Source organism: Mesoplodon mirus (assembly GCF_964341445.2).
Source record: "Mesoplodon mirus genome assembly, chromosome: 14".
NCBI lineage: Eukaryota > Metazoa > Chordata > Mammalia > Artiodactyla > Ziphiidae > Mesoplodon > Mesoplodon mirus.
Window position 1 is genome coordinate 10895980 of NC_138990.1, and position 25525 is coordinate 10921504.

Below are 25525 nucleotides of genomic sequence, written 5' to 3' on the forward strand. Positions count from 1 at the left end.
GTCTGTACGTCTGCCCTCAGTCAGTAACAGCAGAGAATATGCTTGGCTGAAAACTGCTCTCATGTCTCCTGATACCTGTTTTGGAGATATTTGGGGTAAGGGGACGAGTTTGGTGCTAAACTCTTGAGGATGGTCTTTAATACCTTATAGTTCACAGGTTTCTCTCTGAATAAAAATGCTGGTTAAATACATGCCATTTTGATGAATAAGTGTAAATAGCATGACAGATTTCAGAGCAAGTAGGGTATATCAGGACTAGCTTTCTCAACAGATGCACTCCTGATTCATTCTCCTTCCCAAGATGGTGACATGGGAAGTGTCCAACCGCCCGTCCAAAGCTGGGCTTTCAGCACCCGCTGTCACTCTACTGCCAGTTAACTGCATGTTCTTCTGTGGATCCTGGCAGGTGGACTGTTTACAGATTCTTGCAAATGTAGCATGTCTTTTGTTAAATGATGAGTGTGCCGATTCATTGACAACAGGGACATCAACAATCTAAATTAAGGCAGAAGATTGGACAAAAGGGCCTTCACACTTGCTTCTGACACTCAGATGCTATTATTTGAAACAATAAAACTATAAGAACCCTCTCTCATCAAAAAAAAAGAAAAAACACTAAGCGCTATTAAAGCAAAGCATTATACATTAAGATTGGTCACAGTCCACCATGTTCAATACTAACAAATAACTTGAATAGTACTGTCTTAAAAGCCCAAGATATTGCTGTGTTTGGCATTTTAAGTGATGTCTCCTATCCAAGCCTCTGGCAACAAAGCTGGGAGCCAGCTTGAGGCATTTTGTTCCAGAAGCCTATTGTTTTAGCCACATGGCTCAGGAAATTAGTAAAACTAAATGGAGAGCATTTAAACAATAAAACAAAAGGGGCCCTGAAAATATCAGATTTCTAACTTCCCTTTTGCCGTGTCTGAAACCCTACTACTTTGTCTTTGTGAGAGGACCTCCTAAAACTCCAAATTAGTTACCCTTATGGAAACATGTCACCAGATGCTTTATCAACAAATAGATGATGTTCTCAAAGTATATTCCCAGATGAAAAAAGCTTGCAGAATTTTACTAACAGTAGCAACACTGATTAAATATATATACACTGTATATGGAAGTCATTTTTCTATTATACAACTGATTGCATGGGTTATGGAAAAACTGGTTAAGACTGTTAGTCATTAACCTTTTATAAGGGAGCCAAGGAATGAGATTTCTGTCTTTCCTACCCCATCCCCCTAAATGAGTTTTCCAGGAAATGGAAACTTTTCCCTTTGTTGAAACATTTTAAACTTAACTATTTTGAATATCATAAAATGAATTTTCCCGACTTCTTGTGCAAATAGTACTGGTAAATGTTTTTCTTGATGACATAGTCATTGTCGGCAAGATAGTGATATCCTCTCAGGAAATTATCTGCCACTGTACCACAAGTGACTGTTTTTTGTTTTGGTGTTTTCTTTCTTTTGTTCTTAATATATTCTACCCCTTACTATAATACTATTGGAACTATGACTTGCTAGGCCTGCCTCTAGCAGGCTCCACCCCTACCCCTACTCCATAGTCTCTCTACATGTAGCCTCTATTCTATTGACTGGGAAGCTAGATCACTGAGCTCATTCAAATTCTATGTAAAGAATAAATTCTCTCTGAGTAAGCATCTACATGGTTCTTCATTCAGTCAGTAGATGCTTATAAGAAAACACTAAGTGTTCATCAGTGGTTGAATGGATTAACATGCGGTGTATATTGAATATATATATACACACACACACACACGTATACACACACCTACACACACACACACACACACTGGAACATTATTTAGCCATGAGAAAAAATGAAATCCTGTCAATTGTGAAAACATGGATCTTGAGGGCATTATGCTAAGTAAAATAAGTCAGACAGAGAAATATGTATATCACTTACATGTTGAATCCAAAAAAGCCAAACTCACAGAAACAGAGAATAGAATGGTGGTTACCAAGGGCTGGGGGTGGGAGAAATGGGGAGACGTTGGTCAAAGAGTACAAACTTCCAGTTAGAAAATGAATAAGTTTGGGGGATCTTATGCACAGCATTGTGATTATAGTTAACAATATTGTATTACATATTTGAAAGTTGCTAAGAGAGTAGATCTCAAATGTTCTCACCACAAGAAAAAAAATCATGTAATTGCATGACATGATGGTGTTCGCTAATGCTACTGTGGTAATTGGCGATATATAAATGTATCGAGTCAACACATCCTACACCTTAAACTTACATAATGTTATATGTCAATTATCTCTCAATAAAGTTGAAAACAAATAAACAAAACAAAAAGGAAACACATAGTGCACCCATCTTTTTGGGTGCCTCTGTATTTTTAAGCTCTTTTCTTATTAGATAAATATGCTACAAATACAGTTAGATATCCTCTGTGTCAGTACTAAGAATGAGTTTTCAAACACACTGTGAATAAATACTCAAGCACCGTTTGTTTAACATACAATGTGAAGAGCCTATTATCCCATCATGAGCATAAACCAAGAGAATGTGAAAAACAAGTAAGCAATTTAGCACCAGAGTAAAGGCGAATACAATTTTGACAAAGTCAGTTTCCTATAGTTATACCTTCTACAAATGCACTTACTTTTAAATGAAAATATGGTAGAAAGAATCCTGAACAAGATAGGTAGATAGACTCTTATCCACAGGTTACAAAGAGGCCACCACCACCGTCTTTGACTGCTTGACACATTGTTTTAAAAAAATATCCAAACCCTTAGGTGGAGTATAAACGCTGTTGCCCCACCGCTCCCTACTCAAAGTCTGTTTCCATGGGCCCTGACATAGTCATATCTTTAACTACGGTGGTTGTCCTGAGTTCTGATCATTTACTAAGTGGGAATTCCTTCTGTTCTACCTGTTGCATAGGGATATTAGAGAGTATTAGAAAGTAAAGTGATCTACTGTATACAAAACAATGAAAACCTTTGGTGAGAAGATGGTACGAAAAATTAAACAGAGATTGCCTAAATTGATCATAAATCAATGTACTCATATTACTGATAACAGAGCAGGAACAGAATGATTAAAACACAGATGATTCAAAAATAACATTTAAACAGTTAAATCCATTTTTTCTTCTCTAAATTTTTAATCAGATCCAATAGCAAAAAGGACTCAACACTTCTCTCTGTACCTTTTGTCCCTTTGGTAGAGTTTTAAGGAATAATAAAATGGCCAAGGGGGAAAATGAGGGAGCAAGGAGAAAGATTACATGAATAATCTTCCAGGCTCCCACATAATCTAAAGAAGAGATTACTTTAAAAAGTATGTGACTGCAGGAAAAAAATTAAGATTTTTTCTTGGAGTAGGCCATAAATATCGATATCTTCATCACTATTAATGGGTACTAAAAATATAATCTCTTCTGTTTTATCTTTTCCACCTATACTAGAAGGGGAGTAAAATGTTTGGTGAAGGGTAAAATTAGAAAATATTTTTAAAATTCAAGCAAACAATTATTTATTATCTACTCTGGGTCTAACGTGTTAAAGACATAACAGTAGATTATAATAACATTACTCCTGCCCTCAGGGAGCTTATCATCCTTAAAGAAAGAAAAGACTTACATAAGAAATAATTAGAGAAGATAGAAGAAAAAACTCTTGAGCAAGGGGCTTCCCTGGTGGCGCAGTGGTTTAGAGTCCACCTGCCGATGTAGAGGACGCAGGTTCGTGCCCCGGTCCGGGAAGATCCCACATGCCGCGGAGCGGCTGGGCCCGTGAGCCATGGCCGCTGAGCCTGCGCGTCCGGAGCCTGTGCTCCACAACGGGAGAGGCCACAACAGTGAGAGGCCCGCGGTAAAAAAAAAAACAACTCTTGAGCAGAACACAATTACGCGTCCCACTGTTACGGTTAACGAATTCAGGAACTAGAAAGCCCACATACTTGGAATCTTTTTTAAAAAAATTAATTAAGTTAAATTAATTAATTTATTTATGGCTATGTTGGGTCTTCGTTTCTGTGCGAGGGCTTTCTCTAGTTGTGGCAAGCGGGGGCCACTCTTCATCGTGGTACACGGGCCTCTCACTATGGCGGCCTCTCTTGTTGCGGCCTTTCTTGTTGCGGAGCACAGACTCCAGATGCGCAGGCTCAGTAACTGTGGCTCACGGGCCCAGCTGCTCCACGGCATGTGGGATCTTCCCAGACCAGGGCTCGAACCCGTGTCCCCTGCATTGGCAGGCAGATTCTCAACCACTGCGCCACCAGGGAAGCCCTGGAATCTTTAGTTAATTAAATTCACTAGGTGGCTCTAAGAATTCAAACGTTCTTTTTAAACACAGTTAAAGTTTAGAGTCTGTCAACCTTGAATACTTCCTTCAATTCTCTGCCTCCAGGAAAATCTGACAGAAGCATTGTTTGCTATGCTTAACAATTAAGGGATGAGTCAAGCTTCCCTGGAGACCTGAACCTCTAGCAATTATTTCCTCCCTGACCTCACTGTAATATTTTTATTGCATGTCTAACATTCAAAAGGTATTATCTCTATTTTATGCCATGCATGTTGATATATTTAATGAATAAAGCACAGTTCCTACCTTAAAGGAATTCACCTGAAAAAGACACATGCATAGTTTTAATACAATGCAGCTATGTAGGACAGGCACGTACAAGGTATCACTGGGATATAAGAAGGACACATATCAAGAAAGGTCAAGGAGCAATGGGGTTGCTCCATTATTGGTGATGCTAAGTTTGATCACTTGAGTAGGGTGACTACCACCTAAGGTTTCACTGTAAAGATATCTGCGTCTCTTTATAAGCTTGGTGGAGAAAGAAAAGATGGGTAGGAGGAGGTGTAGAATTTCTGGAGAAAGTGGGATCTAGCCAGACAAAGCGGAGAAGAGGGGTGAAAACACTAGGCAGATGGGACAGCAAATCACCAAGCTGAGAAAAACTAGAGCCTGGGCCTGAAGAGACAGGCAGTACAGAGTGTCATGATGGGTCCAAGAGGTGGGCTAGGAACAGATTATGAGGGGCCTTGTAATCCAGTGTTAAGGAGGCTGGTTTATCTTCAGGGCTAGTACTATAGTGCAAAAAGATTAGAACTTGCTGAAGGTTCTGACGATCACATTTTTTTTTAGCAATAAAGTATTATTTAAATTAAGGCATGTACATTGTTTTCTTGGACATGCTATTGCATACTTAATAGACTACAGTACAGTGTAACATAACTTTTATGTGTACTGGGAAAACAAATAATTCCTGTGACTGGCTTCATTGCGATATTTGCTTTATTGCGGTGGATGGGTACCAAACCTGCAATATTTCCAAGGTATGCCTGTAGTCTCCAAAATGCGCTGTGCCCCGGGACACCGGAGGAGAAATTTTAATTACCTTTTAAAATATCTATACTTGGTGTACATTTCATAATGGACAATATTATATGTATGAATTGAAATCAGGACCATAAGAGGAGGACTGGGGGTTAGGAAGAGAGAAGTAAAAGCTGTTTTGAGACTTACTAGTTACTTAAGAGCATCTAGGAGGAGCTGTTCAACAGACAGCTGTACATGAAACTGAAGATCTGGGGAGGGGCCTTTGCCTGGACATGTCGATTTGGGACATCTGCTGAAAATACGAGAGAAAAGAGCAGTGGAACAATGGCAGAACTCTGAGAAACACAAACATTTAAGATAACATGATTACTTGTTTTTTTGAAAGGAAAATTAGAGCACAAGGAGTAGTGTTTGTACTCATTTAAAATTTTTAAAAGCTCTCAAATATTAATACAAAGTAAGTAACTGCTAGTCCTTACTATTCCCATTACTGTGAAGATGAGGCTCAGTGTATCATGAAGGAAAAAAATGTTTCTGCTAGTAATCCAGCAGCATTCAGAATGAGAAAACTTAAATTTCTTACCATTTTGAGGGGCAGTCAATAAAGGGTTTTAAAGTCCCCCATGAAACCTGGACCCTTTGAAGAAATGACTGATTACAGGGTTGGGCCAGGAAAAATACAAAGTGAGCCTGGAATACCTTGTGTCAAAAGGCAAAGAAGTGTTTCAAGATCACAAAGGGATGTAAATAGGACGTAAGAGCTGGCTTAGAGGGGCTCCCACTTACCAAATTTGGGATGATTTGAGCATCAAAAAGAATAATGAATTTTAACACACTGAATATAAAAAGAATCTGGGTCTATAGTGATATTTCAAAGCACAAGATGAAAAAATGGAAAGCTCTTCTTTCACACACAAAAAATGCCACTTAATAAATGTAGAATGAAGGATAGAATTTAAAAATCTCCAAGTCACGACTCCTATTTAATAACTGATTCAGGCTAATAATCATCAACAGATGTTAAAACCATTGGGTTAAAGGTTATTGAAGAACAGGATACTCATGTGGCCTCACGGGTTCCTTCTTAATTATCAAGTGGAAAGAACCTTACAATGCAAAGATAAGACAGATACTATCTTAGCCAAATTTAGCATCACCAACAATGGGATGAACTGACATCACGTGCCTTCTGATGTCATACAAACGGGAAATACATATCATCTAGGCAATATTGTTTACTTTAAATCTAATCATGAAGAAACACTCAGACAAATCCAGAAATGTGGAACATTCCATAAGCCAACTAGCCTGTACTCTTCAAAAATGTCAGAGAAGACTTTAAAAAAAGGGGGGGGGGGCAGGGGAACTGCTCTACAGAAAAGAATGAAACAAAGGAGACTAAACGCAAACATAAACTTTGCCTGAGTTCCCAATAAAAACAAAACAGAAACATATAAAGATATAGAATATTTTGGGAGCAACTGGGGAGTACAAATTGTATATTAGATATTATTAAATCAATGTTAAATTTCCTGGGTGTGATAATGGTGTGGTGGTTATATAAAAAATGTCCTTGTTCATAGGAGTTACATGGTGATACATTTTAGTGGCAAAGAAGCATCATGATGACCGAAATTTACCTTCAAAGGGATCAGCAAAAAAAAAAAAAAAAAAAAAGAGAGAGAAAGGAAAAAAAGATTATAGAAAGAGGAGATACAGCAAATATAACAAAATGTAAACAGCTGGTGAATTAGATAGAGAAATGAATGTTCATTGTACTATGTTTCCAACTTTTCTATAGTTAAAAATTTTTTCAAAATAAAAAGTCAGGAAAAATATATAAAGTAATCTATGTGTGGCCAATATGCTATAGTTGATTTTATTTACATGAATCTACTCATAAATGATTTAATACTTTAAAAAAAGCCCACCATGAAATTCCTTCCCATCAAAGCTAACCAAGGTGGACTAACATCACCTCTGGCTAGTGTCAGCAACATGATTTGTCTTGTTTTTCCCCCACATGAGTCAAGAATCATAGTTGACTTACCTGTGACAGTTACAGCACTCAGCCACCTTATCAAAAACAATTTTAAAAAAGCTGTAATCTTCTGGTTTTAAAATAATTTATTTCATAGGCCTGTTTTAAGTTCATGTCTCAGAGCATACATTATTTAACCAAGAGGTGCCGGACACAGATTGTAAAAAGGGAGGAAACACTTAGGATAAGAAACTGTCTCAATTCCATTAGAATTTGATCCTACCCTGTAAAGTCTTGCTAGGATAAATTTCTATCTTACTTCTTTTGTGCTTACAAAAAAACATTAACTTCTGAATTTCCAATGTTGTAAATAAAAATTTTTACATTTAAGTATGCATTCATATTGACACACTAGGCAACCAGATAACTGTCATCAACATTAGCAAAATGTATATTTCCTGTCACTGCACTAACATTAAATTAAACGTCAAACCACAAAAACTTTGTGACTAACATTAAAAAGGCAAGCTGTAAGATACGCAAAGCTTATAAAGGACAAATTGCACATGGTTAAGATGGGACATCGTTTGACAAGGGCTGGTGTTGTGCATATGGCTGCTTTTTTTTATAAGAAGGCCACCGGCAAACAGGGCAACAGTGTCGGCCCCCAGCCAACCACATCACAATGCAATTCTGATGGAACACGTGACCACAAGGCAACCCCATTAGCAAACATCCATTTTCAAAATTCTCTAGGCAAACAACACATTCAGTGCAGTGCAGCATATCAGCAGGCCACGGTAACCAGTCAGGTTCCATGTCTTCATTAGTGCTATATGATCCATAGGACCGCCCCTTCCTTTCATAAGGGCTGGTCTGACAATATTTGTTGGCACACGAACAAGCCTCAGGATCACAGTGACTTGCTCTTCCTGGAGAATTGTGAACTACGCTTTGTTTATCTTCAAATACTTCCTTCTCACTGCTAAAAGGGTCTGTGCTGTCACTGTCTGAGTCATTTTCAATATCTTGAGAACCTTCCAACATTTCCTCTTCAGACTGGACGCCAAGACATTTAAATCGCCACACGGGCAAGTTTTTTATATAATCAGTTGGTATCAGAGGGTGAAGCCAAAGGTCAGGGAAAGCTAATCGCTCCAAGAACAAGTCAGGGTCTTCGTCCCAGTCAGATTCTACAGGAAAGTTCTGAAAAGAAGCAATCGGGTGGTAGAGGTAGCTGGTGTACCAGTCCCACAGGCTTGATAACCACTCTAAGTTATTGGCATTGACTTCATCATTGTTGCTGTTGCGCCGTCTCTTCTTCTCAAAGTAATCGACTAGTAAACCATGTCCAAGGTATGTACTAAGAAACAAGGCTGGGTGTGAAGAATAAAACATCCAGTCTGCCCTGACCCAGGAAGCCAGCGTGGTCGTATTGGAATATCTCAACAATTTTAAGCTATACTCATAAAAGCTATCTAAGTAAGGGAGCTGTAAAAAGCCCAACACAGGTAGCCAGGAAATAATTAATAGAGAATTGTATGTCCCTAAAGTGCTTATGAGAACCACAAATCGTTTTATGGTAGCTCCTTGTGTGATAAATAAGTCCATCCAAGCCATAAGATTAACTAGAACCAAGCTCAAAACAAACAAATCGTTTACTTCAGGTTGTACTGAGCGCAAAAACGAATCCATGGCCTGAAGGGATATAAATTCGCCTGTGTGGTTTCCATACCTGTAAATTCCTTCAGGAGTTCTAAGTATGTATGATGGCATGTTATATACACCAATATCTGTCATATAACTCTTGTTGTCCCAATTTTCCACATTTACAAAAATAAACTCAACTCTTCCAGTGAACTTTATGCTTAGTGCAGAGAAGAAAGCTGGGGGTTGGTCAAGTTTTGCAAATAGGTATACTTTTACCCAGTATTGGTCACTTTTATTCCATTCTTCTTTCAAACGTTCAGCATTATAAATGGTTTTGATCCGTGCAGCTGCATGAGCAGTTATCCACTTAAAAATGTGTTCTACTTCGATCCTGCGCCCACTGTATTCTTTAAGCATGACCTTCCCTTTAGAAGTACTTGTTTGTGGAACAGACATAATGAGTGTGGATCGTACCCAGCCTCTTCTCCTGCAGTATCTATAAGAGAAGAGACTGTAAGTAAATAGCCAGGCTGCTAAATGAGCTAGCTTGCGTATCTTCACTGTTGTGCAAACAGTTTGTCTTTTCCCTGATACATTTCCTTAGCACTTGAAAGATACCCTCTCCCCAAAAAACAAATTACACTCAAAAGTAACAAGATAGTACCATTAATGTCAATACTGCTTTAATTGAAACGGGTTAAGAATTATATACTCTGACAAAATAAAATATCTTCTATTCTGTAACAGTGTATTTGTCCAATGCAAAATAATAGTTCATTGACATGAATGCTATTTCCACCACCCTCCCCGCAAAACAACAAGTCAACTACGTATAGATAGTTGCCTTACTCACATCTTAAATATCTAACCAGCTTTACTTTTTAAATTGCGTAGGATACTTGTGATGACACATTTCTACTCTTGGTCATTCTGTTCATCTTTCTATAACCACCTCAGAGAATATTTGGCTTCTGATTTGTGTCATAAATTAAATGACAGTCTTTCAAACAGAAAATTTTACTGTGTAAAACAAGCAAAGTCTTATCTTAGTGCATACATTTCTTCATGGAAGAAAACAAATGTACTATGTACTTTCTTTTCAGTTCAGAACTAAGTGACAGTTTTAAGGTTTATCATTTCACAAGAATTTAAGAGTACCCAGGACAATAAAATTTTGTATGTCATCATATATCTTTCAAATTAAATCATGTTTTCCAGACTTGAAATCCAACACACAAATAAAGTACACCATATTAATTTTAAAACCCCACTGTCAGACAGAAAAGACTAATGTTCATATCAATATAAAAACTTTTTACTGCCAATTTAAAAAACCTTTTTAAAGGTCTGAATAAGTTCAATGATGACACCACAAAAATATCCTCTAGTTCTTAAGGTAAACCTTTTCAGATCTCTTAGAGAATTTGAAGACTAAAAATGATAAAAAAATTAAAAAAAAACATAGCTAGTGAGTTTTGGCACTCCAGTTTCTGATAAGGCATACTATATTTTAAAAGAAACCTTGGTATTCTGTTCATAAAATGCTGTTTCTTCAGACAAGGTCATTGGTCACCTTGGCCTTCCTGTCCTGCTCACCAATCTTCCCTTTACTTTCTTTTCCCTGCTTAGCCCATGGGCACGCATCCCTGATTCTTTCATCATAAGCCCTCCTGGCCCATTTATCACTCAGCTCCTGTAATTCCAGTGCCATCCCACTCTTTACTATCTCTGCCCCGCCTCTCCAACCTCCCGATACATATCCCATGTCACTTCCTTCTTTCTCCAAAGGTGGGGGGAGACAGAGAGTAGAGAATAGACCTGACAGGGGAAAGGCCCCTGAGATAGATCACTGGGTTGGGGAATTAGCGGAACTGGGGCCAGGCAAGATGGCTGTGTGGGAAAGAAATGAAAACTGCTGCCGTGGATAGAGTCAGATACTGTACAGAGTGGAGGTCCTGAATGTTCTTAAGGGGAGCAAAACAGGTCAGGAAAATACTACTATACAATGGGGTTAGCACATCAGAGGAGGCTGTCCTGGAGGCCACCCAAGAGAAGGAACTACAGTCAAAGAAAGCAACATAGGCAGCAGAGTAGAGAGTTTTGCTGTTTTTAAAAATCTGAGGTCAAGATGATGACTGAATTATTCAACATGTTAAAATGCATGCTTGCTGAATAACACTATTCTCTGCCCAGTTACACCCTGCATTGACATTCTAAACACGCTTTTCTATTATCTCCCTATTTTGTTCTTCTGCATCTCCATAATCCTCAAAAAAAAGAAAAAAAATGACCCTGACTAAGCACAGCATCTATGACAAGAACAGTTCTTACTCTAGTCGGAAGATTTTCCAAATAAAAGGAAACCAACATGACAATACTGAAACTGATATAAGTAACTCTGCATCAAGATCTTCATCTTTGTGATGAAACTAAGGAAGAAGATGTAAAAGTGCTTCTTTAATAACAAAAAATTATAGCCGCAGTCAACAAAAAAGCAAAAAGTTGCTCAAAAAAGGTCTCTTCCATCATAAATAAGAGGTGGGATTATCTGAAGACGAAGATGAAGGATTTAGAGAAAACTTGGAGGTAGATTATATGTATCTCTTCACCGTTCCTCAGCTGGTATAGAATCAAAAAGGGCTTTTCAAAAGAAAAGCTAGAATAATTTGCACTAAAGTCCACTGGACTCAATTATGACACTTCTGATGCATTTTGCTTTATAAAATTATATTAAAAATCAATTCTACTATTTCCTTCAGTTTTTCATGCTGAATAGATCATCTTCACTTTATGTCGTGCTTAGTTTCATTTTGAATTCTCTATTGTTATTTAAGAACTTATGTTAGACTGAAATATGTGTTTGACCTTTATATTTTTGTACTTACTTGATATTTTCTAATATATTTATAAGTTAGTGTTTAAAATGTATTATTTAGTTTATTCATTTAAAAAAATAAGTACTGAATATTTTTCAATAAATTAGTGATGCTAATACTGACTTTTGGCATTATCTGAAAAAACAATATCAAAACATCAGAACTATCATTTATTCTGGTATTGCAATCACCAGTGGGAGGGAAAAAGATCTTTCACTTAGACCATCTGGGAATGATGGAATAAGACCAAATGCCGTTGTCTTTGGTAAACACAAGACAGAAATAAGAATGATTTCCTTTTCGTAAGAACATGAACACTTACACTATCTTGGACATTTCAACCAAAGGCATTAGAATATGATAAAGGTTCTGTGGTGAAGATGAAAATGGGAGCTTTGTGGGTAAATGAGAAGACTAAATGTGAGTCAGGAGACACAAGTTTCCTTCTTATCCCCAACTTTTAAGGAGTCCTCCTACCACACATCTCAGCCTACACTACAAGTGAGCAAAACAAGGACAGTGAGGAAAATCGAAGCAAACGTAAGCCTGAAGGAGAAGGGAAGGAGAATTTGAGGTGAAGCAGTGGTGGAGGAGGGTTTTCTACAGCGAATGGGTCTCCCATTGTGACCACATATAACCGACATAGGTAAGCCAGGCGTATCTACCTACATTAGAAACTACCTAACGTGGGGGCTTCTCCGTACGTATCATATGCCCCGTCCTCAGCACTGAACAGAACACGCTGTACGTGCTAATCTTTTTCTTTTAAATAAATTTATTTATTTATTTATATTTGGCTGTGTTGGATCTCTGCACGCGGGCTTTCTCTAGTTGCGTTGAGCGGGGGCTACTCATTGTGGTGTGTGGGCTTCTCACTGTAGTGGCTTCTCTTGTTGTGAAACACAGGTTCTAGGCACGCGGGCTTCCGTAGTTGTGGCGCATGGGCTTAGTTGCTCCGCGGCATGTGGGATCTTCCCAGACCAGGGCTCGAACCTGTGGTCCCCTGCACTGGCAGGCAGATTCTTAACCACTGTGCCACCAGGGAAGTCCCGCTAATCTTTTATTAAATGTTTACTGAATGGATAATTAAATAAATGAATGAATTCAAGTTATAACTTGGAGGAACTAGAAATTGAAATAAAACCCATTTCAAAGAAGAAACAATGGAATAATGAAACAAGAAGTAATGTGACAGACTAAATACTGGAGATGATGACAAAAAGAAAAACAAAAATGCCTGCAAAGATTTTTGTCTGAGAAAATGGAAAAAAAAATAGTAAAGGACAGTAAAAGAAAAGGTAGAAAGGGCACATGGTTTACTAAAAAAAAAAAGATGAATATGAATTTGAACACCAGGTTTAGGGAACAGAGTCTATCTGGGGTACTCGTATGGCAAATGGAAACAAGTGTCAAAATGCAAATTAGAGGTCCAAATTATGAAAGAAGATTTAGGTCAGCACAAAGGGGTCACCTAAAGCCATCAATGTACTTAAGTCTCTTTGGGAAGTAAAATTGAAACAAAAAAAACGAAGACATACTCTAAAGAGTCACCCCCGTTAGAAACAACATAGAAGAACCAGACAAAAAGAGATCTCAGAGAGAAAGTAAATAACTGCCAGTTATCAAAAACTATTAATCAAATACCTGTGTAACTAACAATGTGCTAAACATGCTAATTAACTTTCAGTTTAAACAGGCTTCTAATACCACTGTCTTTATCACATTAAAAAAATTCTGGTCAGAACTCAAATTCTAAGAATTGCCTAATCAACTTACCTGGGGTCACTGGAACAGTTAAACGTGCCTGTACGTATTCCAAATCTTGACACCTTTTTCACCATTTTCTCCCAGTGGATTTTACCCACCAAAGGACTTCTGTCATTTGCTATAACCTATTCCCCCCAAAAGAAAAACAGATACTTTAATCACCTAAAATGGAGTCAAACCAACCATTTACATCTATAACTTTACTTTTTTTGAAAAACATATTCTGTTCCTAGGTCTTTGCTTACTATGTCATCATATTATCACTGCAATTCTTGTAAAAGGAGCAACTGTCCAACTGGAAGAAATTTAAATCACTGAATATAGTACATTAAACTCTCACACTCTGTGGTAGTTATGCAGAGGGGGAGTCAAAACCGTATTAAAAAGCTAGCCACATTCTCCTCCGTGCGGCTTATCCTCTAGAATTAACTTACACAGGAAGAAAATGGCCCTTGGAGTCATTTCTCTGCTCTGAAAAGAAAATTTTAAATAACCCAAATAAAGCTTACTAAAAATTACCACATGTGGGTTCAACGAGTTCAAATTTCACGTTTTTAAAAGTGTAATTATGGAGCCAAGAGTCAAACACATGTTTTCTATTAAACTATGCTTGACTAAATCCATATACTACTATGGCATTTTTCTTAACAATCACGAAAGGTTCTAACATATTAAACAATTACCATTAATAAATTCTACATTCTTGAACTTCTAAATTCAAATTTGCAAATAGCTTTCAAACACTTAGGATTGGGAGAAGAAAAAAAATATTTTTTAATGTAGCTTAACCTTCAAAATATGCAATGACTTTTCTCAGACTTTCTAATTGTTAATACCTTTTCCCTTTATTCCTGATCTTCCTGATTTTAATGAATAGAGATACCAGTAAAAAACAAATGGAAAGTATATATTAAAAACAAAAATAACTAAATGGGAACTTAAAGGAAAGCCAAAAGTGTCCTATGTCTTCATGAACCCATCTGTTTGATTTATTTTAAGCCCAGGGTATACAGGCCAAGTTTATTTTCATGAATGCTATATTACTGATACTATTTAATTCAAAATTACAGCGGAATACTCTGGGGGCCTCTAAACTCTCTAGAAGGAGGGGCCATTTTCACGTTCACAAAGCCTCCAGGAAGTGAAATCCCAGGTGAGTGTGTGCAATGGGTGCCTGGGAGAGGCAAGAGTTGGTGCAAATACCTCATCTCTGGTCTCTCTGCTGGGAAGTCTAACAAATTTCAAGGGCAGCAGGAGGAGAGAAAGTGCGTGGTGGTGACAAGTGACTTAAAGTTCACTTTATGTGCCAACAGATTACTGTCCAATAACCTTTGCCATATATCATTGATACTATCATCCTCATACCTACAGAGACACACATAGGTATGTAACATTCTGTAACATAACTTTGAGGCTTAATAAATACATACACAAATATACAATTTAGGGCATTGAACAAATGGTTCTGATAGTACTTTTAAGTGAAAATAAATGGCCTTAATGAGGGAGGCACATGTTATTAAAATGCTCAGATGGTTGAGGTAACCAGGAGGAGAGCAATTTGAGGACATGGTCTTAGTGGTGAAAGCGCTTTCTGAGGAGGTGCACACAGGTTACATTACCCAGTAAGTTCCTAGCTTCCACATTTTTCCATTGTCTAAAAGTACTTTATAAATTTTATCTGAAGAATAAGGGAGATGAAGCAAGGCAGGCTTTTCTCTTCTCTTCTTTTTTTCTTTTCCTACCACTGAAGAGTCAATATGGTAGTTCTTTTCTCCATCAAGTAACCAAAGAAATCTTGAACTTATTTTTCGGATTACTCGGAAGGATTAAGAAATCTCTGTAAAATCATATCGCTATACTCCCTGGTCTTTGCCCTGTTTTTTAAAATAACTCCCCTTTCACTCCTATTTCCTGATCAAGGCTGCAAATAACCCAAACACTTCAGGCCTGTATTCATAATGACACTGTGTCAAGGGGTTAATCAAGCGGTTGCTTTAATCAATATAGGATTTGGCCCTCAGTCTAGGGGCATCTTTCAGTGAAGATCCTGATCACTGCACAGTCATCCAATGCTAGGAAAGGAAGTAGGAACGAGGGGGTTGCTCCAGGCACCCCTGGTTATAGGACAGACAACAAAAGTGTGTGAAGAGAGGTGGTGAATATCTCTGAGGCAGGTACATGACAATGTTTAACCCCAGGGCCTTATTTATTCAGCAAGCTATTCCAACATCTGCTTTGAAGAGTTTAATAATTCCTGACTAAGAGAACCACACAAAAATGAAAAATCCCTTAGGCAGTACATGAAAGCATTTTATTTGACTCTTTAGTTATATTTACGCAATTAGAAATTGCTTTGTCCAATGTCCTATATAGTTATATTATTCAACTGAAGGTTTAGCATAAATTAAATTTCTTGGAGGCCAAATTAAACAACCACTAAAAATGTTTTAACAGAATAACTCATCTGGCTTGTCACATGGCACAACAAAATACTCTATTACTACTGTGTCACATCAGTAAGAGTTTCCAAGTTATAGCTCACAACCAAAAGCATGCAGAGTGATTCTGAATGGCATTCACTCTGGTGGTGAAAGGGGAAACATATTCCTCTGCAGTTCACGAAAGATGTTGCATTCTCTGTGGGGAATATTTTCAGAGACTCGAAAAAACTAGATGAAAGTACAGCCTGAGTTCCAAGTCTCAAGTCTGGAACAGACCTGGCAACATAGGCTAGCAGTGAAGCAATCTTTCCATCCCCCTTCCCAGGGTATCTGCCTCTCTAACCAGCATCCCTACACTCGCTCACCATTGTATTCCCTGCAGCTAGCATGGTGCCTAAGTCAGTTGGGCACTTATTAAATATTTATGTTGAATTAAACTATTTCAGCTTTTTATGGTTTAGTAACTCATTCTCTTACTTCTGATTATATAGGTTCTCTAAAGGCTCCAAGTTTCCGATTTCCGTTATAATGAAAGTCCCTTCCCCAGCAACCTGTCATCTGGGATGTTTTCTGACAAACATTAGCATAACTAGTACCTGGCTATGCAACTGCACATCAATGTTCTTGACCCCAGTCACACACAAAGACTTCCAGTTCAGTGTATTTAAAAATACACTTTTTCCAGGAAAAAAAAAAAACTACTAGGTTTTTCCTAGTACTAATTTTCCTGGTTTTTACTTTATTGTCTAATAGTTCTTTAGGATCTCTCAAGATGGTAGCACCATCACAGACCATCTAACTTAGCTGGAAAAGGTAATCTATGCTAAGATTTTTTTACTGGCCCACACATTTTAGTAAACCAAGCTGTAAGCTGTCCTATGGCAGACTGTAGGTTATTTGTCTTTTTTGCCCTTATCACAGGTTCAGCTGGCACACATTAGATTTCAATAAATATTTGTTAGATGGTTGGATGAATGGATGAAACCAGTGGTTTGCTGGTAAATGTTTAACAACTAGCTGTCTAGAAGAAAACAGAAGCTCTGGTTTCTATCATTTACTTATTTCCTTGGTGTAAATACTCCCACATGGCTGATTTCAAGTTACCAACGTGACATCTCTAACTGCGGAGTTGGAAAGGGATGTTAACAACCGCCCTTCATGAAGCAGTTGGAGCTGGCTCCAGCACAGCACTGGAAGGAACTGAGTTGGACAGTGTGAGATGCGAAGTTGCCATATTTTCTGATGTCAGTCTTGTGTAGTCCAGTTAAACTTACAAAGAAAAACTGGGCCTCAGGTTATTGCTTACTCCCTTCCACATGTATTACACTGGTATAAGAAAAAACCCACACACTTTCCCCTATTTTTCAGAGGTGGGTTTTATTACTAATCAGAACATCTGTCATTTCCCTTTTAATATTGTTATTCCCCATACAACAACATGGAGGCTAAATTAAATAACATAACTCCATATAAAAGGAGTGTAGAGCTATAATATTTTTCTGCATCTCTCAATATTTCATTATAACAGCGAGTTTCTACTTTCAAAATCATAGACCACAGGGACTTCCCCAGAGGTCCAGTGGTTAAGACTCCACGCTTCCACTGCAGGGGGCACGGGTTCGATCCCCGGTCGGGGAACTAAGATCCTGCATGCTGTATGGCATGGCCAAAAAAAAAAAAAAAAATCATAGACCAACCTAAATATATATATGCAAATTGTATAAACTCATTAAAAGTGAAGATGAGTAATTGACAAAAACAAAATTCAACAGCATTTAATGATTTCTTTGGTAGCCTCACTAGCTTTCTTTATGAGTAAACACAAATAAAAGCTCTTCACCAATACAAAATAAAGGATAAGATGGCTTGCGAAGTATTTCGCCTTTAGCATAGCGTCAAGAGAGGAATAAATAACTTAGAACCTCCCTGAACAAAACTACTGTCTAGGAGTAAAAAATAAACAAGTTTTAAAACAGCTAGTAAGTCTTTTCAGCCAAACAGGAACTGTATTAACATAATACTTCAGTAAATATTGACCTAAAGCTTTACTTTAAATCATATGATGCTTTTCACTGTTACCTCAAGTCCACTGATGTTAAATTCCTTATAACGTGACAAAGCCAGGAGAGAACAGATAGTACGGTCCCTCTTTGAACTTCTTTGAACAAAAGTCAGAATGTAGAAATAGAAATGTTAAGATAAGGATAAATCCATAAAACCCACAATGTACACTAACTTTTCCATTTCAAAAGCCTATCTGCTGGGACTTCCCTGGTGACACAGTGGTTAAGAATCCACCTGTCAATGCAGGGGACACAGGTTCGATTCCTGGTCCGGGAAGATCTCACATGCCGTGGAGCAACTAAACCCATGCACCATAACTACCGAGCCTGTGATCCAGGGCCTGCGTGCTGCAACTACTGAGCCCGCGTGCTGCAACCACTGAAGCCCTCGCGCCTAGAGCCCATGCTCTGCAACAAGAGAAGCCACCACAATGAGAAGCCCACGCACCGCAACGAAGAGTAGCCCCTGCTCACCGCAATTAGAGAAAGCCCGTGTGCAGCAACGAAGACCCAACACAGACAAAAAAAAAAAAAAAAAGCCTGACCAAGAATCTTTTGAAAGAAAAGTAACTTCTATTTGTGACGCTAAAAAGATTGGTAGGCATCAGAATCAAAGAATCCACAAAACTGGAAATAAAGAGCTAATGAAAGATATGAGGTCAGGTTAGGAACAAAGCAGGAAAACTTAGAATGTTAGAAAGAACTGATAGAAAAAAGATGCCTTGGTTCTTTCATGGATTATGTAGTGTATTGTTGGTAAAGATGTCCCATATGTGTTGCTGCCTTAGAAACTAAAATTAGTTCTTTCTACCTCATATTACAGAGAATACAGGAGAGACACGAAAAAGCTTCACATGAAAAGAAGTGTGCTAACACTCTGCTTTAATGTAAGGATAATTCATGAGCAGCAATACATCTTAAAACAGTTAGGAGAAAGATATGAAGACCATTAACATGTATTATTCAGAAAATAAACTCATGAGTTACCGAGAAGATAGAAATCATAAGGGATATAGGATGAATTAATTAAATTATAGAAATTCATGTTTCCTTTTGTAGTGTCATTCCACATGCAGTGTCACCAAAAAAGATAATCAACCTAGATTATCTTTTATTATTACCAACCCATTCCAGAAAAATAATCAACTGACCAAGTGATGGAATAGCTAAGTCATATACCCATTTATTAAAGTCACATTTTCCCCAAATCAGTAAACCTAGACATCCTTTCAATGACATATAAAGTCTAAAGTGCTAATTATCAGTTATATGCTACCTGAGAGTTAGGTATTCATCTGAGAGTATAATTCATCTGAGTAAGAAAATGATATTGGAAACCTGGGAGCAAAAGAGGAAAGAACTTTGATGTGCTTAAATATTTCTTATCCAGGATACCTAAAATAAATGCAATATGAAGAAGATTGAATTGTTTGGGATCTATGCACCCTCACAGATTAAAAAAAAACGACAATGATAGAGCAAACTGAAATGAGTCAGCTTCTTTTAAAACAAATAGAAAAGAACGATAATTCAAATTGTTAAAAACTGAATTCTTGAATGTTATTCTTCACAAGAGATGAGATAAATATAATCTGAGCTGAAAGAATGACAAGCAACTGAGAGTATTTCTCTTCTGTTTTGAGAAGATATTTTCAATTAAAAAACAAAACAACATGGCCCTCTCTTAGGAGCTTAAACCAAAGTGTCTGTGCTGATTAGCTTAGTTAGCGAGTTCAGAGTGCTGAAGGCACTGTGACTGAGGTTTCGATCTCAGTCTTCTCAGTTGTCCTGCCAGAGACTGTTCTTCCAACCCAAGCCAGCCATTTGACAGATGTAAGCCACTGGCCCGAGGGAACACAAGCCAGACAGTCGTGATCAGGGCAAATCTTGAAGGTCACTGAAAAAATTGTGTCTTACTGCACCATTGACTATTGATGCCTATGAAGTTTAAAGAAACATTTTCAGAGAAAAATAATTCAGTGATTAGAATTTATAATGTTTACATTCACTACCATTCATTACTTGTTCTTCACTTCATTCAAGTATCACCTTATCAGGGAATTCTTTGCCACTCTCTTGTCTCCTTACCCTGCTTATTTTTCTTCTTAGCACTTTCCACTAACTAATGTTATATTAAATATTTATTTAGTTAGTGCCTCCCTCTCCCAACTGGAATGTGAGCTGCCTGAAAGAGCAAGGACTTAGCCTGTTGTATGCTCCTGGTATATCTCCAGAGCCTGGTGTACAATTCACTGCTGAATAAACTGTATGAATTTTGTAACAACTTAAGGGAGTTTAATCCATGCTTATCTTTAATATGACATAGAAAAATAGTAGATCACTTAGAAGCCAAGACTATAATGCTAATTAGTGAAGCAGAATGTGTTCGTAGTCTATAGGCAGCACTCTATATACCAAAAGAATTTCCAGACTTTTGACATAGCTTTTTCCAACTTTGGAAGGTATTCAGCATCTTTACCATTCATCTCTATGGGACCGTTCAATGTGTGGACAAACATGAGACATAGGACCCAGGGCAGAGGGACTGGCTATTCAGTTCAATCTCCGTAATAAAATTGAAGTTACCAAAACCAATAAGTCCTCCTCGATCAAACTATCAGAAATAAATGTCTGGGAAAAGAAATAGAATAACTATTTATAAATTAAGGCTTTAAAGATGCTACAGTTTATTTTTTCAATACCAATAATTTAACACACAAATAAACTAGAATTTGATGGATAATGTATAGACAATACCCATACCCTCCTCCCAGTTTCTCTGTTTGCTAGACTTAAAAAATGCCGAACTAGATTATCTGGAGGGTAGAAGGTCAAACACAATAGGAAGGTTGCAAGTAAAGGAAAGGTCATGGATATCCAATGCAATCACCTGAAGAATTCCCAAACGTCAACCCGTTAGCCCAGCGGACTATAGTACGATTCTATCTTCTTTAGGTGTATATGTGTTTATTTGAGGCCATGTGCTACAGAAAATCTATCTATCCACAATCATATTGCAAATCAGTGACAGGACCAGATCTGCAAATAAGGTGTCTGGACTCAATAGCTTTTTCTACCCTATTTTGCAGCCATTGTTCTCAGAAAGAAATATGAAGCACCAATTATTTTGTTTTTTATGCCCTGAATCAAACTTTGCCAACCCCAATGTGAAATAACAAGAACACTGGACGAGAAATGAGGGGTTCTGGGATTTGATTCTGGTTCAATGATCATAATTTTAGCTGAATTCATGTTGTTAATTTACTTAATATGTTACTTTAAGTGAACTTATATTTTAAAAAATTTAAATAACTTTAGACTTTCCCTAAGCAATATTTATGAAATTCCATGTTCAATATAATATTGATTTTTCTCATTTACATAAAAACACACAAATGATAATGTGTGTCCACTCATTTACCATGAATGGCATATAAACCACACTTTGGGAAGCATAAAAGATGATTTTTCAGGCCCTTCATAGCTCTAAAATTCTAATATGCTAATTAAATCTCACAGTTTTGATAGCATAAGAGCTAGGGTTTAAAATTATAATCTCATCAATTTCATGAGCAAAGTAATAAGTTCCCCTACCATTCCCCACAATAGTTCTTCCTCTATAGGCACAAAGTTGGCTATAGTTCTTTCTTTAGAAACAAAAATGATGAATTAAAAACTGAATTAAAAACTGGAGTTAACAAAAGCTGAGAGAAACAGTACAAATCACTAAATAAAAGGAATATATATGTGTTTCTTACTTTATAATGCAGATCCAACAACTAAAATGGATTTGCTTCTGCTGGTTCTAAACCAAACAGTCAACCCGCTTTCCCCAACATTTCCCTTCCCCCACTCTTTAATTAATTTTCATTTTTGTTGGTCTGCAAAACCTCTTTAAGGGGACACTGCCTCCCTATGAGAAGTGAGTTATGTCTAAGAAACATGACACAAGTACACAGAAGTGTCACCAGCTGGTGACTACTATTTTGGTAAAAATGATTTCACTTCTATCACTGTTTCTAATACCTGAACCAGCCAGATGCCATCTTTTGTGTCTTCTACAAGCTCATAGAAGTGCATTTCACCACTGAAATTGGTACTAGAAACAGATTCAGATGCTTCTTCTTCTTTGAGTGCAGAATAAAGCTCACCTTCCATCAGGTCACCTGAAGAAAAGAAAAAATAACACTAATAAGATTGCAAAAATCTCATGTTCCCAACTTCAATGATAAATTCTATTTTATACTGTTAAAAAATTATGTCATTGCACTTTCATTGCACTCTACAGAAGAGTAGAACCTGAATACACCTATTTAAGATTCATTCATTTAGTAAATATGTAAGAAGAACCTTCTATGTGTCAGGCAAAAATGAACAAAACAGATAAAAATCCATCTCCTGATGGAGTTTATATTCTAGTGGCATCATCACATAATTTATTAGGAAATTACTGAATTTATACCAGCCCAAAAAGCCATCACAATATTATTTAGTTTTTGTCCAGGCATCAAATAATTTTTAAACAGTATGATTTATATACTTCTGACTTACAAGAATTAGAAATGGGTTTACAAAATTTGCTATCACCACCTGCGTAACATAGCAACAGGGCTTACATGACTTGGAGGTTAGATACAAAAGATTACCTATAAGAACAAATTCCATATTCATACACACATTTACAGTGTAAATTTACACCTTGTATCATCAAATAAAAAGTAAAGAAAAACAGGTCAAATTATTTTAACTTTTGTCTTAAATGTTAACAATGCAAAAACAAGCATTGTATCATGACGGCAGCAAAACCGTTCACAACAAATATTTAAATTCTAAAGTTAAATTGCTTTACCCAGACCTCTCTGCTATAAAATGTGTGATCTGAGTCATATTTTTATGAGCTGTGTGTATTCTTTAAATATTATGTGCGCTCCTTGTACACTCAAAGTTACAAGTATTTTTAGGCCCAGAGGAAGGCAACACTAAATAAAAGTCACAAGAAAACAAATGTGGTATCAAATTACTTTACCATGAAAAATGATTTGGCTTGGGCAGTTAAGGTACTTTTCACTTCTAAACCTAGAAAGTTTATTTCTTAGAGATCTGCTACTTTACTTTATTCCCCCTACCCTACAGGCCAGCCATGCTACTAATCAAAGTCACCATAAACCAGTCAGTAAACAAGAGGCACAATTTTATGCAAGTAACACACAATTTTATGTTTTCTCTAAAGAAAAATGCATCACTTTTACAGAGTGTTCCCTCCTCTATCCCAGCAGTGATCTTAACCTTGATCTGCAAATACCTGGGTGCTCAAGCCCTCTGGAGTTAGTATTCTTGTCTATCATACTACATGGCCATGAGATACTAAATAAGGAAAAAAAATTGTCTTGTAAAAGACACAGCTGACAGATATACTTGAAACAACAAAAAAAGATAACTATCAGTTTCAGTTGCTTCCTACAGCAACCCAGAATGCCTTTCTCAAATTACAGTACATTCCCCTTCCAGGAAGTGTATCTAAACCAAGATATATTTTGTCCAGGGGTGAAAAAAATTAAGCACATTTCTCACCCAATCCTACCCCCAAAACCAACAGTTACTGAAAATGCATTCTTTAAGATGTTAAATATCTCTTAGCTCAATTCTATCAATATGTCTCAACCCAGTTAAGCTGATGCAGCCCCTGTGGCACAGAAGGGGAAAAGTAGTTTACACCCAAGATATAAGAATTAAAAAAAAAATCCTTAGAGAAATATAAACTCTTTCGAAACAAACAAGATAGGCATTCACAAAAAATATTCACCTTATTTTCACCAAATTTAAAGTATGAAAAGCTAATACTGTGCCCTGTACACTTTCTCTATATTTAAAATTTAAATCTTAGAAAATTTTTTTTCTATTTAATTTTGTATCTATATGACATGATGGATGTCCACTAAACTTACTGTGATAACATTTCATGATGGATGTAAATCAAATCATCATGCTATACACCTTAAACTTGTACAGTGCTGCAAGTCAACTACATCTCAATAAATCTGGAAGAAAAAATAAAATAAAAAGCAAATAAAATAAAATTTAAATCCTAGGCCTAAATGCCTCTTTGATATTAAGTATTCCCAATGATGTTTTTCCCTCTGGGTAACTTGTTATTACTATGGTGACAAATGCTGCTATCTACAGACATCGTTTTGGGGTTTTTCTTATATACTTATGAATTTCAACTGGCAAATAATGCTTTCCAATTTGTTTGTAACTGGCTGACATTTCCGAAATTTGAGAAAAACACTCAGTTGAGTAAACAACACTAAGAAGCTGCACTTTACACTGTTATTTTAAAATAACCTTAGGAAGACACATCAACACCCCTACCTATAATTCCAGCCCAGCCCCCTTCCAAAAACTGGGATTTACTTTTTTTTTGGTAGAAAACCTGGACAAAGGAAACCCGGGCAGCTCTGGAAGTAGTCTGCTTAACCCTTCCAGGTACCGCCTCATTCTGGGGGACCACCAGGTACAAGGAAGTACGGGTCGTCCCCTCCTCCGAGTGGAGGGGACCCTCGGGGAGCCGATACTCGCCTGACTTTTCCACCAGTTCCCGGACATCCTTCTTCTCGGGCAACCCCGAGTACCCCAGCCCCCGGCACTCCAGAATGGTCTTCAGCTTCTTGAAGCTCAGCGCCACCGGATCCACCAGCTGGGTGGCAAAGATGCCAGTTTCGTACCACACAATGGCCTCAAAAAACCTGGCCAGGACGAACAGGACCAGAAAATAGAGGAGCAAGAAAAAAAGCTTCAGCCACATCTTCCCCTGCGTCTTCGCTCTTTTCAGAGAGCTCAGAACACGGAGGAGAGGAGGGGAGACTGGGGGAGTGTGGGCGAGGGCACCAGCCTGGCGTGGGGTACGGCGCCCGCCGCCGTCACTGCGGGGCCATCCCCGGCGGGAGGCAGGTGGACTGTGCGGGGGTAAGGAACAGACCAGGAGCGGCAGAGGCGCAGAGCCTCGCGCGGGGCCTTCCAGTCAAGAGGCGAGAAAAATAAAGGGGGAAAAAATTTAAAAGTCCACCCATTAAACCCTGAAAGGAGAGAGGCGCGGGGAGACCCCGCGGGTAAGAACAAGATGAGGGCCGATTCCCCCGGCGAGGGGCACTGGGATGTGGGGGGGTCGGCCTTCTAGCACCGTAATCTCAACGGGGAAGTGGGGAGGCCAAAAAAATCATTCAGATTCACAAAGGAAGAGGGGGCCGGGCTGCAGGCTGAGGCCGGAGGGGCGGCGGTCCCGGGAGGCTGTTGGAGTCGGCCGGGCTGAGGCCGGGCTCCCGCGGCGGCAGTCAGGAGGGCGCGGTGCTCGGCGGGGCCAGGCCCGGGGCCCAGCGCGGGGAGGACCGGCCGCTGCAGCGCCGCGCCCGGC

The 25525-nt window shown here is 38.1% G+C and overlaps 1 protein-coding gene across 1 annotated transcript; it reads right to left on the reverse strand.

Annotated features, from left to right (window-relative positions):
• Positions 1-7442: 7442 nt before the first annotated feature.
• On the reverse strand, positions 7443-24923 carry RNF103 (ring finger protein 103). The gene is made up of 4 exons (XM_082642465.1): positions 24694-24923; positions 22141-22280; positions 13617-13732; positions 7443-9460 (listed from the first exon to the last, which is right to left on the reverse strand). The coding sequence occupies exons 1-4, from the start codon at positions 24917-24919 to the stop codon at positions 7885-7887; spliced, it is 2058 nt and encodes a 685-aa protein (XP_082498591.1). The 5' UTR covers positions 24920-24923; the 3' UTR covers positions 7443-7884.
• Between the last annotated feature and the right edge of the window lie 602 nt (positions 24924-25525).